Genomic DNA, 13,700 nt, shown 5'->3' with positions numbered 1-13,700 from the left:
TCCTGGTCTTAATATTTGAGTTCTCTTTCTTTTTCTCTCTAGCTAAAGTTTTATCAATTTTGTTGATATTGTGAAAGACCAATCTTTTGGGTTTTTTGATGTTCTCTATTGTTTTCCCATCTTGTTTTTATTAATTCCTGCTCTAATCTTTATAATTTCTTTCATTCCTCTTACTTTAGGTTTAGTTTGCTCCTCTTTTTCCAGTGTCCTAAGTGAAAGATTAGGTTAGTGATCTGAGATCTTTCTTCTTTTTTAATACAGATATTTATGGCTTTAATTTTCCTGTAAGTACTGATTGAATTGGCATCTTATAAATTTTGGCACATTATGTTTTCATTTTCCTTAAACTCAGAGTACTTTCTTCTTCTTGACTCACTGGTATTGGGGAGTAGTGTTCAATTTCCATATACTTGTGAATTTCCCTAATTTCCTTCTTTTATTAATTCTTAATAATTGCATTTTTATGGGAGAATATACTTTGTATGATTTTAATCCTTTTAAATATATTGAGGCTTGTTTTATGGCCTAACATAGGGTCTATCCTGGAGGATCATTCACATACAATTGAGAAAACTATGAATTCTACTGTTGTTTGGTAGAGTGTTTTTACAGATCTGTTAACTCTAGTTTGATTTTAGTTTTGTTGGTGTCTTCTATTTCCTTGTTGATGTTCTGTCTAGTTGCTTTCTTCCTTATTGAGAGTGATGTGTTAAAGTTTCCAACTATTATTTTTGAACTGTTTATTTCCAGATAATTACAGAAATACTATTCTATATAGCTCTATTTCCTTCCTCCCTCTTTAGTGTTATGAGCATTTTACATGTTACATCTATATGTCACAAGTTCAATGATATATTGTTACAATGATCACTGTTTAATATATCCTTCAAATAAGTTCATAGAATAAAAGAGAGCAAGTATAGATAGACTTAGCAGATAAAGGATATGAAGAAGCTATTCTAAACATTTTAGCTCAAATATTTATTTAATAAATATAACTAAATATTTTAGTTCAAAGAACTAAAGGAAACCATTTTTTGGGTTTTGTTTTGTTTTCACAAAATTTTTATTTAAATTCTGTAAAGTAGTGTTTCTGGTGAGGTTCTCTGCTTCTTTCTAGTCTCTGTCACTTTTGTCTTTCCTTTCCACTCAAACAGGCCCCTTTAATATTTCTTGCAGGGCTGGTTTAGTGGTCACGAACTCCTTTAGTTTTTGTTTGTTTGGGAAACTCTTTATCTCGCCTTCTATTCTAAATGACAGCCTTGCTGGACAAAGTATTCTTGGCTACATACTTTTCCCATTCAGCCTATTGAATATATCATGCCACTTTCTTCTAGCCTGCCAGATTTTTTGTAGACACATCTGCTGTGAATCTAATCTGTCTTCCCTTGTAGGTTAAGAACTTGTTTCCATTGCTGCTTTCAGGATTCTTTCCTTGTCTGTGTATTTTATGAATTTGACTATGCTATGTCTTGGTGTGGGTCAGCTTTTGTTGAATTTAATCAGAGTTCTCTGTGCCTCTTGGATTTTGATGTATGTTTTCTTCCCCAGATTAGGGAAGTGTTCAGCTATAATTTGCTCAAATAAACTTTCTGCCCCCTTTTCCGTCTCTCCTTCTGAGACTCCTGATACGAACGTTATTATGCTTTAAGGAGTCTCTGAGTTCCCTAAGTCTACATTTATGATTCAATACTTTTATTTCCCTCTTATTTCCAGCTTTATTATTTTCCATAATTTTATCTTCTATACCACTGATTCATTCTTCTGTTTCAGCCATTCTCATTATCATTGCATCCAGTCAATTTTGCATCTGTTACAGCATTTTTCTATTTTGGCCTGACTAGTTTTTAGTTCTTTTATCACCGCAGTAAGGGATTCTCTAGCGTCTTCTATGCATTTCTCAAGCCCAGCTATTTTCCTTATGATTGTTGTTTTAAACTCTGGTTCAGGCATCTTATTATACGTTTTGATTAAATCCCTGGCCACTACTTCTTGTTCTTTCTTTTGGGGTGAATTCCTCCATCTTGTCATTTTGTCTAGGTCACTGTTTTTGTGTGTGATTGTTAGGAAAGACTGTTATATTCCTGCTTCTGAGAGTAATGGCTATGTTAAGAAGAAGTCGTATATGTGTTGGGCCTGGTGCTTCAGGAGGTGTTTCAGAGTGTGCACTCTGCTGTTGTGTGTTGGCTGCTATTTCCCTCAGGTCAGTCCTCTGCAGAGCTTCTTCTTGCCTGCATTGGGGGAGGGGGTGTTTGGACCTTGTCCACTGTGCCAAGTTTTAAATAGGTGTGTTTTGGTCTGCTTGTTAAAACAAGCTAGATCCTCTTTTGCCTAGACCTGAAGCTTTGCAACACTCTATGATCAGTAGACTTGGTGTGTGCAAGGGGTTTGTGCTGGTCTTTTGGGGGAGGGGCCTGCTGCGTGGATTCTCAAGCCGACTTGCCCTAGTGGAGATGCATCTGCAGGGCACCGAGGGGTGGGGCTTGGTTTAAGTGGGTCCAGTCTCCACTGGGGGGTGCTGTGTTGCTCACTAAAGTTGGTCAGTGCTGATGGGCTGTGGGGGGTGGCACCACGCTCTCTCAACCCCAGGCTGTGGAGTTTGCACCCCCACTCTCCAGGAAGCCTTCACAGAAAAGCAAACACTCTCTCCCCTTGTGTCCCCAAATTTCATCAGATATCTGGTTCAGCCTGTCTGTGTTTGATCTATCTGCCTGCCGGGCAGCAAAGTACTCGTGTGTTTTATCTCAACATGTAGCTAGGTTTCAAAACTCCAAATTTTAGGGACCCCTGTGGCATGGACTTGTACTGATCCTCTGGAGGAGGTTCTTGCCATGCTGTGGCTGGTGCTGGCTTGTCCCAGAAAAGCAGTTGCATGACCATGCAGTGGTTCAGAGTTTCTGGTAAAGCGCAGCAAAAAACTAGCACGAAGGTTTGCTGCCCTTGGCCAGTTTCTTTGTTCCTTAGCCAGTAAACAGGGCAGCACATTGGTGCCTGCCAGCTCTTTTGTTCCCAGTGAGGCCATGCCACCACTCCCAAATGCACTCCAAGAAGGGGAACTGTTTCTCCCTGTAGGATCCAGGGGATCCTCAGATCACACTGCCTACTCCCTGGCCTCTGCCCTCCTTTCTCACTGGAGCAGTTAAGCCCAGCAGTCATGACTGCGACAATGGCATGGACTTCTAAAACCTCAGACTTAGAGCTCCACTACTTGTGGTAGGCAGTCCCTCTCCTTTTCCCGGTCAACAGTTATGAGGAAGTTTTTCTTGTGCACTCCCCTGTGCACTATTTTAACTCTTTCTCTCTTTCCCTCTCACTCCCCTCTCCATGATCAGGGCTCCCACCCCCCTGTAGCACCTGCAATTCTTTCCTCCCCCAAATCAACTCTCTGCAACTCCTACCTTCCACAATGTGGCCATTTTTCTATCTCTAGATATGCAGTTTGTTCTCCCAGTCCTCAGATCAATTTCTTGGGTGTTCAGAATGATTTGATATTTATCTAGCTGTGTTCAAGAGATGAGGCAAGCTTACGGTCCCCCTATTCCTCCGCCTGAACTCTAAAGGAAACCACGTTTAAAGAAGTAAAGGAGTGTATGATGACAATGTCTCATCAATAGAGATTAACATTGAGGATATAGAAATTATAAACTGTTCTCAAAGGTAGTTTCTTTTGCTTGCTTTATTTACCGTGGATGAGTCACACTTTCTTGTTTCTTTGAAAGTCAAATTCTTGTTGTCGTTGAAAACTGGACATTTAAGATGCTGTATTATAACAACTTTGAATACTGATCCTCCCCATGTCAGGGCTTATTGTGGTCCTTCATTTCCTTCCTTCCTTCCTTCCTTCCTTCCTTCCTTCCTTCCTTCCTTCCTCCCTTTTTCTGGACAGTGTCCATGAAGTCTATTTCCCTTGCAGTGTACAGCCTCTGGTGTTATTCCTCATGGTATATGCATAATCACTCTGACTCATTTACCATCAGCATGTTCAGTCTCTCTAAACCATTCTCTTGGGATGACAGTGGATTTAGTCAGACTATCTTTGACTGTCTCTGTCCTTGATCTTCCTGTTAAGTTTCTAGCTGGTCTGTCTCTATTGGTATCATCTAAATGTTAGCCTGCATTAATTGCTGGCTAACTGTTCTATTGATTTGACAATGGCCTAGGGGTATAAATTGCTTTACAGTCTGATCCAATTAAATTTGGACTCCTTTGCAGGGCAGTTAGGGGTAAGTCTTTAAGCCTTGCTCTGACTCCAAAGGGGGACTCTTAGTTATCACTTTCCATGGTTCTTTATTAAACTTCTAAGTAGCCTATTGTTTTGCTTCTTGTTATCATGAAGTTACTAGTTTCCTTTAAAAAAATTTTATTGCATGACTAACTGCTGAAATCCTTAGGATGAACTGGGTAATGCAAGAGCTGCCCTCCTGGGTTTAGGTGTTGTTTCTTCATGGAATCCATGCCTGAATGTCTGGTATACAACTTCTACACACCTCGTTGGACTGGTCCCAGTGGTATTTCATCTTTTAGCCTTTGCACTCCAGTTATACTTTCTCTTCTACTTGGCAGGGCAACAATATTTGCCACATTAACTTCGAAAAGTGGTAGGCCTTAGAGCCACAGCAGCAGTACATGTGCATCTTCTTGCCATGCTTTCCAAATGACATTCCCTTCATCATCTCACTTCTGTGGCTGAGATCAAAGAGAAGCCATTTCTGCTATATCATGCCCAGAAGCTTCTGCCCAGCAGAGTATCACTAGTTTCTTCTTAATTGTGTATCATAACTTTCTGAAAGCTCTCTGGCTATGTATGCCCAAATTCCCACTTCTGGGAATGCATCTTAATATAATGTGAAATGTGATAAAAGTTTTATGCAACAAAATAATTACCATATTGTTTTATACACAAATTAAAAATCTGAACATTTTTACTGCCCAGCAATAGGGAAGTAGTGAAAAGTAGAATAATCAATTTAATATGCTACTATTGCAAATATGTAAAAGAACACAAAAATCTGGCTAGGAAAAGAAAAGACCTAGCAGAAAATATAACAAAACATTTATAATAGGAGAATGGTTCTCATTCTAGTTTTAGGTTCTGAAATCTACTGTAGACTAAAATGATGATTATACTTCTAAAAATCTTTTGTTTCATTAAAAATTATATGAGATTCTCCAAAGCACTTTTCATATTATTCCTAAGGAAATCATCCATAACACAAGTATTAATTAAAGAACATTAAAGGAAGTATATTTGGAATTCATATTCTTAACATTCCTCTTGAGAAGAGTTAGATAAGAGACAGATTTACTATATTTATTTGAAAAATAGAAAACTAAGACTTGGGTGAATTGGTATGGTATACATATCTCAGTGTTGGGGAACATCCTGAAAAATATGTGACTACCAATTGACCTATGAACTGGACCTGGACACTCAAAAGATTCCCTACCCCCTCCACTGTCCTTGAAATGTGGGTTCCACTTGCCTCTCCCACTCCCAGAGGCTGCTCCAAGGACATAGCCATGATATAGTGATGCAATGCTGAAAACACCCGTGCAGTATACATGGCTGAATCCAGTTAGGGCCTCCTTATAAATGTTTAAGATTTGGTAGGTAAGTGCAAGGATCCACTCATCTTGCTGCTGCGCAAGACAAGCCTCATATGTAAGTTCCCTTTGCTTAATAAAACTGCCACCTATGAACCTGGAGTGGCTTCTCTCTTTTTTTGGTCTCTCCCTGCCTTCTGAGTACAGGGACTATTTTCAAATTACACCTAGGAAGCTCCTAGGCAGGTTATGAACCAACACTCAGTAAATAATTTTTTTAAAAATTTTATTTATTTATTTGACAGAGAGAGAGAGAGACAGCCAGTGAGAGAGGGAATACAAGCAGGGCGAGTGGGAGAGGAAGAAGCAGGCTCCCAGCAAAGGAGCCCGATGTGGGGTTGGATCCCAGGACTCTGGGATCACACCCTGAGCCGAAGGCAGATGCTTAACAACTGAGCCACCCAGGCACCTCAGTAAATAATTTTTTTAAAGAAGAAAACTAAGACTGTAAAAGATTCTAAAATTCCTTATTCTAGTGCTTTAAATAATTTCATTGGAGAACGAAGATGGAGATACAGAACTTTTCCCCTTAACCCCTACTTTCTCATTTAAAATTATCTGAGTGATTCTAGGAATGCAAGGCTGGCTCAGTGTTCAAAAATCAATCACTATAATCTATCATAATAACAGGCTAAAGAAAAAAACCACACAAGTATATTAATTGATGCAGAAAAAGCATTTGACAAAAATTCAATACTCATTCATGATAAAAACTCTCAGAAATATAGGAAGAGAAAAACTTCCCCAACTTGATTAAAAGCACCTACAAAATTCTACAGATAATAGTGTGCTTAATGTGAAAGGCTGACTGCTTTTCCCCAAGACTGGAATAAAAAGAACTTTCACCACTCTTATTCAACATAGCACTGAAGTACTAACCAGTGTAATAAGGCAAGAAATGGCATAAAAATTGAACATAAAGAAATAAAATCCTTATCTTCAGATAACATGCTTGTCTACATAGAAAATTTCAAAGAATCTGCAGAAAAACTCCTAGAACTAGTGAGTTCAGCAAGGTCACAGAATATAAGATAAACATACAAAAATCAATATTTGTATATACTTGCAATGAACATATTTATGGCAAAATTAAAATTACAATACCATTTACAGTAGTTAAAAAAGAAGAAGAAATATTTTGTATTTTGTAGTTGTAAATCTGACAAAACAGGTACAGAACTTACATGCTGAAAACTACACAAAGCTGATGAAAGAAATCAAAGATGATCTGAATAAAATATACCATATTCATGGATTGGAAGCCTCAATATAGTAAGGATGTCAATTCTTCCCAGGTTTAATGTGATTCCTATCAAAATCCCAGCAAAATTTTTTATGAAAATAGATACACTATTCTAAAATTTATATGTTAAGGCAAGGAGACCACAATAGTTAGGACAATTTTGAAAAAGCAGAGTAAAGTGGATAAAATCAGTCTACCTGAGTTACAGACTTATTATATATCTATGGTAATAAAAAGTGTGTGGTATTAGAGAAGAGACAGATACACAGACGAATGTAAAAAATAGAAAACCAAGAAAAAAACCCACTCATGTATGCCCAAACAATTTTTCATAAATGTAAAGAATCAATTTAATGGAGGAGGGAGCACTTTTTCAACAAATGGTACTGAAATAATTGGACACCCATAGGCCAAAAAAGGAAGCTTGATGTAAACCTCACATCTTATGTAGCAACTCACTCAAAATGGATCATGGCATTAAATGTGAAACATAAAACTATAAAATTTTAGAATAAAACCTAGGAAAAACCTTTGTGATTGAGAGCTATGCAAAGAATTTTTAGACTTAAAACCGAAAGCACAATCCATAAAAGGAATTGATAAACTGCACATCATCCGAACTTAAACTTTTGCTCTGAGAAAGACCCTGATAAGAAGATGAAAACACAAGCTACATACTGGGAGAAAAAACCTACAAACCACATACCTGATAAAGGACCAGTAACTATGATACATAAAGAATGGTTAATACTCAACATTTAAAAAGTAAATAATTCAATGAAAATGTGGGCAAAAGATACAAAGAGATGTTTCGCCAAAGAAGATATATAGTTGGCAAATAATCATATAAAAATATGTTCTGCTTCATTAATTTAGGGAAATGCAACTAGATGATGATATAGCACTACACATATATCAGAATGGTTAAAATAAAAAATAGTGACACCACCAAATGTGGACAAAGATGTGGAAAAACTGATCACTCACACATTGCTGGTGGGAATGCAAAATGGTATAGACTGGGGAAAACAGTTTGGCACTTTCTTTAAAAATGAATTATGCAACTACCATATAATCCAAAAGCTGCATTCCTGGGCATTTATAGAGAAATGAAGACAAGTTTCACACAAAAACATGTAGACAATGTTTACTATAGTTTTATTTGTATGATCTAAAAACTGGAAATAACCCAGGTGTTCAATGCATGAATAGTTAGACAAACTGTGTTACACCCAAAGCATGGAATACTGCTTAACAATGAAAAGGAATGAACTAATACATGCAACAACCTAGATGACTCTCCAGAGAATTATGCCGAGTGAAAAAATCCAAGCCCAAAAAGTTACATACCATATGATTCCACATTTATGTAACATTCTTGAAGTGATAAAATTAAAGAAATGGAGCCTAGATTAGTGGTTGCTATGGGTTAAGGAGGGTGTAGGGATAGGAGGGAAGTGGACAGGGCTACAAAAGGGCAACATGATGTACTCTGTGATGGAAATGTTCCATACCTAGCCCGATTCAATGTTAACATCCTGGTTGTGATATTATACAATAATTTTGCAAGAGGTTTATTGGGGGAGACCAGGTAAATGATACTTTGCATTATTTCTTACAATTGCATGTGAATCTATAATTATCTCAAAATCAAAATTTAATTTAGATAAAATTATTTGAGTTTCCCCTATATGCACAGTATAGCTGAAGAAATACAAAGGTAAATAAGATGGTCCTTGCACTTGAAATTATAGCTTATTATGGGGATAAACATATATACATAAATAAATTTTAAGGCAAAAAAAATGTCAGGAGTATTTAAAAATACAGTTAGACTTAGCCTGACCACTTCGCAACCACTAGGATAGCTATTATCAAGAACAGAAAAAAAACAAAGCTAAATCATAATAAGTGTTGGCAAGGATGTAGAGAAACTGGAACCTGTGTGTGCTGTTGTTGGGAATGTAAAATGGTACAGTCATTGTAGAAAATAGTACAAAATTCCCTCAAAAAATTAAAAATAGAACTGCCATATGATCCAGAAATCCAGCTTCTGGGAATAAATTCAAAAGAATTGAAAGAAAGGTCTTTAAGAGATATTTGTACACCCATGTTCATAGCAGCATTATTCACAATTACTAAAACATGGAAGCAACCCAAGCATCTATCAAATGATGACTAGATAAGCAAAATGTAATATAGTCATGCAATGGAATATTATTTGGCCTTAAAAAAGACAGAAATTCTGTAATGTGCTACAATGCTGATGAACCCTGAGGACATTATGCTAAGTGAGCAAAGCAGTCACAAAAAGACAAACACTATATGAATCCTCTTACATGAGGTACTTAGAGTAGTAAAAATCGTAAAGAGAGAAGGTATAATGATGGTGGCCAGGGGCTGGGAAGGGGGAAAATAAGGAGTTATTGTTTAATAGGTATAGACTTTCAGATTTACATGATGAAAAGAGCTATGGTGGTGATGGCTGCACAACAATGTGAATGTATTTAATACCAATGAATTGTACACTTAAAGTTGGTTAAGATAGAAAAGGTTATGTTATGTGTATTTTAACATAATAAAAAAATAGAAAAAATACTATAAAAATAGTAAAGGAACTATAAAAGTTGAAGTAAACAGCCTTAAAATGTTTAAAAATTAATATAAATCACTTTCAACTCTATATATTATATTTATAAGGGTAATGATTTTAAGGCATAAAGAAAATTACTGGTCCTGGTACTGACATACCCTACTTGGTCATGGTATATTATTACTTTAACAAGCTTTGGGATAATATTTCTGGCATTTCATTTTAATATTGTTTCATTTGCAGTGACATGTATTACTTTTCCAATTTGAAAACAGCAAGTAAAAAATATTTTTAAAGAAAAAGAACTTGTTTTTTAAATTTTTACAGTGAAAATCTGTTCATGAGTTACTTCCATCATTAAAAAGTTGTCACTGAAATAAGAAAAATAATTTAAAGGAAGAGTCAGAAACTTCTTGCATATACCACTTCATTAATAAAATATTAACAGTGGATTCTTACAGAAACCAACAGACACATGATTCTTAAATGCATCATATCCTCCTAACAGTAGAATAACAAAATTAAAAAATTGGAAATGTAAGGGTGACCAAAATTTGTTGACTTTATAAAAAGTTTTTAAATTCCAGTTAGTTACTAAGGATGTACTGTATGGTGACTAACATAAAAAATTATTATAAAAAAATAAATTCCAGTTAGTTAACATACAGTGTATAATATTAGTTTCAGGTGTATGATATAGTGATTCAGCACTTCCATACACCGCCCGGTTCTCATCACAATAAGTGCACTCCTTAATCCCCATTACCTATTTAACCCATCCCCCCACCCACCTCCCTTCTGGTAACCATCAGTTTGTTCTCTATAGTTAAGAGTCTGTTTCTTAGTTTGCCTTTCTTTTTTGTCCCTTTGCTCATTTGTTTTGTTTCTTAAATTCCACATGAGTGAAATCATATTGTATTCGTCTTTCTCTGACTTATTTCACTTAGTATGATACTCTCTAGCTCCATCCATGTCATTGCAAATGGCAAGATTTCATTCTTTTTTTATGGTTGAAGAATATCCCATTGTATATATATTCCACATCTTTATCCATTCATCCATTGATGGATACTTGGGCTGTTTCCATAATTTTGCTACTGTAGATAATACTGCAACAAACATGGGGGCATATGTATCCCTTTGAATTAGTATTTTTGTATTCTTTGGGTAAATTCAATTACAGTGTGCAACTTGTATATATATCCCTTTAGGATCCAGGCTCCAATGTTCTCTCCAGATACATCTCTAGCCATTTTCACCTGTGCACGCTACAATGGCCATTGCAAATCACTTACTATTCACTCAAGAATTCATTTGTAACTCCATACCATTGTCTATGTTGTTATTCTCTCTAAATAGGATGCCTCCTCCCTTTTGAGCTCAGTAGTACATCCTTGTGAACTCCTTCCTGACACCCATAGGCCAATTACAAATTCCTTATCTCAAACCCTGAATATTTTTTATTAGTATAACATTCATATCAAATAATTTATATCTCAATACTTGTCTCTTCTCTTCTCTTCCTTCCTCCCTCTCTCCCCACCTTCTTTCTTTCTTTCTTTCTTTCTTTCTTTCTTTCTTTCTTTCTTTCTCTCTCTCTCTTTCTTTCTTTTCCTTCCTTCCTTCCTTCCTTCCTTTTTTCTTCTAATTTTTTTTGGTATAGATGACACATAATGTTACACTAGCTTCAAGTGTACAACACAGTGGTTCAACAACTCTATATATTAGGCTATGACCACTGCAAGTGTAGCTACCATCTGTCATCATGCAATCCTATTACAATACTATTACCTATATTCCCAATGTTATACCTTTTATCACCATGACTTATTCATTCCATAACTGGAAGCCTGTATCTCTCACTCTCCTTCACCCATTTTGCTCATACCCCCTCACCCCTCCCTTCTAGCAACCATCATTTTGTTCTCTGTATTTATGGGTCGGATTATTCATTTGTTTTGCACTACAGATTCTACATATAAGTGAAATCATATGGTATTTGTCTTTCTCTGATGTATTTTACTTATTAGCATAATATCCTCTAGGTCCATCCATGTTTTGAACCTTATGTTCATGGTGGCAAGCACAATGTCAGTAGATAACAGTCAAATGAATTACAGCTTAAAAGAACCCAACCAGTTAAATAAATTTAGCTTAAAAGAATATCATTAAGGTTATAATTTAGCTGAATAAACCCCAACTTTATAATTCTTTGCTGACTACTATGTTAATGTGCTTTATAATTCTTCTGGCTAAAAGTAAATGTAAGTTACATACTCAAAGGGAAAGTTTCTGTTACTTTCTTGAATTGTTGGAATACAGTTGTCATCAATTTATCTCTTGGACTTTAGAAATAAAAGATAAAGTTGATAGACAAGGCTTGATGTAATATTTTATAAAAAAAGGTTTGATTTTTTAAAATTGTAGTATTTCATAGTAACAATAATATTAAAAGAACCATTTAAGAATGTATTACATACCATTTCTATTTCTTGATCTTTGGCAACCAGCTGTCGATTAAGAAGTTCTTTGCTTGAGTCAAGTTTAATACAAAGTTCCCTCGTGGAAGATAAATCTGCAAGGGCAGATACTTTTTCAAACTGAACCTTCTGAAGTTCCTCTTCCATCTTTACAACAGACTTGTGTAAGGTAGAAATCTGGGACTTGTAAGACCTTTCTGCATTTAAGTGCTGCAAGGACAAAATTATTATTATATATATACATATTTTTTAATTTGAAAAAACTAAAACATGGAAAACAAAGTGGGGAAAATCTTTTGATGGTACACTTAGATTATAAGGAACTTTATACAACATAGGCGGTAATACTATGTACGAAACACCCTGGGAAAGACAAATTCGGCTTTCAAATGTCTATACGTAAAATCCATGAGTAAGTTGGTCAACTGGTCATTGTTTTTAATGTGCTTAGAAAACAACTTCCCCCCTTAAAAGTCTCAGCCCCAAAGCTATTTGAGATACATACATGTTTGGTCTGTAGTTCTATTTTTGAACAGTTTCAATTATTCTATAAGATAAATATTACTATTGTTAAAGATAAAACATTACTCACCACTGTTTCACTCACAATACCCATTTTCCAATTCTTAAATGGCATGTTGACCTAGATCATAATATCATAAAAGGAGGACTGATAGCTCTCTAGCACTAACTAATAACTCTGAGGGAAAAAGATTCTAGGCAAGTATAAATTAACGATAAATCCACATTATGGGACATAAGAGCATGTTTTAAAAACTGCACCATGAGATTCGAGTTATATAAATGCTTTTAAAAGTTCAAGATAATATCACCTCCTTCTTTTTTTGTTTCAGAGAAATATTTCGTGTAAGTGCACTGCCACCTACAGAGAAGTTTTTGCTATTATGTGAGGGTGACAGAACTGAGAGACAAAGAAATTTTTCTGCTTTTACAAGTACAAAACACAAAAATATTGCTCCTAGAATAAGTTATTTGGCCACAATTCTCCCTCCCTCCCTTCCTCACTCACTCTATTTCTCACTCACTCTTCAAACAACTTTCTATCCATCCATTCACCCATCCATCCATCCATCCACTCCATATTTTTAGTATATTCTATGTTCCAGTCAATGTGCCTAGGTATATATCCAGTTATAAACAAAATAGTCTCTGTTCTCATGACACTTCCAGACCATGCAGGAGCCATGCATCAGTCAAATAATCACATAAACGTGTGATTTATATAGTCATATAAATACATATTAAGCAAATACTTCTATAGAAAAAAAGTGTATAACAAAGTAAAGTGTTCTAGACTAAGAGGGTCAGAAAAGGCAGGAAAGGTTTCCCTGAGTAAATGACACATGAGCTGAGATCTGAATGGTGTGTAGATAGATATACAGTGTGGGCTGGAGAAGGTGGGTTTTCAAACTGAAGGAATGCTAAATTCAAAAGCCCCAAAGCGAGTGTGTTGAGGGAAGGAAAATGACCTGCTCCAACAACAAAGAGAAGACTAGTATGGCTAGAGCTCAGAGACCACAAAGAAGAGTGATAGGATATGCATTTGAAAAGGTATTAAAGAACTCACAAGGTGGAGCGTGATAAGCTGGGTTAAAATTTAGGTCTTTATCCACTGAAAAAAGAGGGAGGTAATATGATCAGTTTTGTGCTTTGGAAACGTAATACTGCATATTTCAGGTTCTAGTAAGAAAGCTGATAAGGTTAAAAGGAAAACCTTTTGGGTAAAATAGAATTTTTTTTTTTTTTTTTTTTTTTTTTT

General features: G+C 35.7%; 1 protein-coding gene across 9 annotated transcripts in view; it reads right to left on the bottom strand.

Moving 5' to 3' along the window:
- The window catches only part of TSGA10 (testis specific 10), a 142,931-nt gene that overhangs the window by 15,314 nt on the left and 113,917 nt on the right, over positions 1-13,700 (bottom strand). For all 9 annotated transcript variants that reach the window (XR_004624828.1, XM_034659003.1, XM_034659002.1 and 6 more), the window contains one exon: positions 11,921-12,130. Coding sequence is in view for 8 of the 9 variants with exons in the window: in XM_034659003.1 (XP_034514894.1) it covers positions 11,921-12,130 (210 nt within the window). In the remaining variant the exon portion in view is untranslated. The remainder of the gene's footprint in view (positions 1-11,920; positions 12,131-13,700) is intronic.

This window comes from Ailuropoda melanoleuca, chromosome 4 (assembly GCF_002007445.2).
Source record: "Ailuropoda melanoleuca isolate Jingjing chromosome 4, ASM200744v2, whole genome shotgun sequence".
NCBI lineage: Eukaryota > Metazoa > Chordata > Mammalia > Carnivora > Ursidae > Ailuropoda > Ailuropoda melanoleuca.
This window is presented reverse-complemented; position numbering and strand designations above follow the sequence as displayed.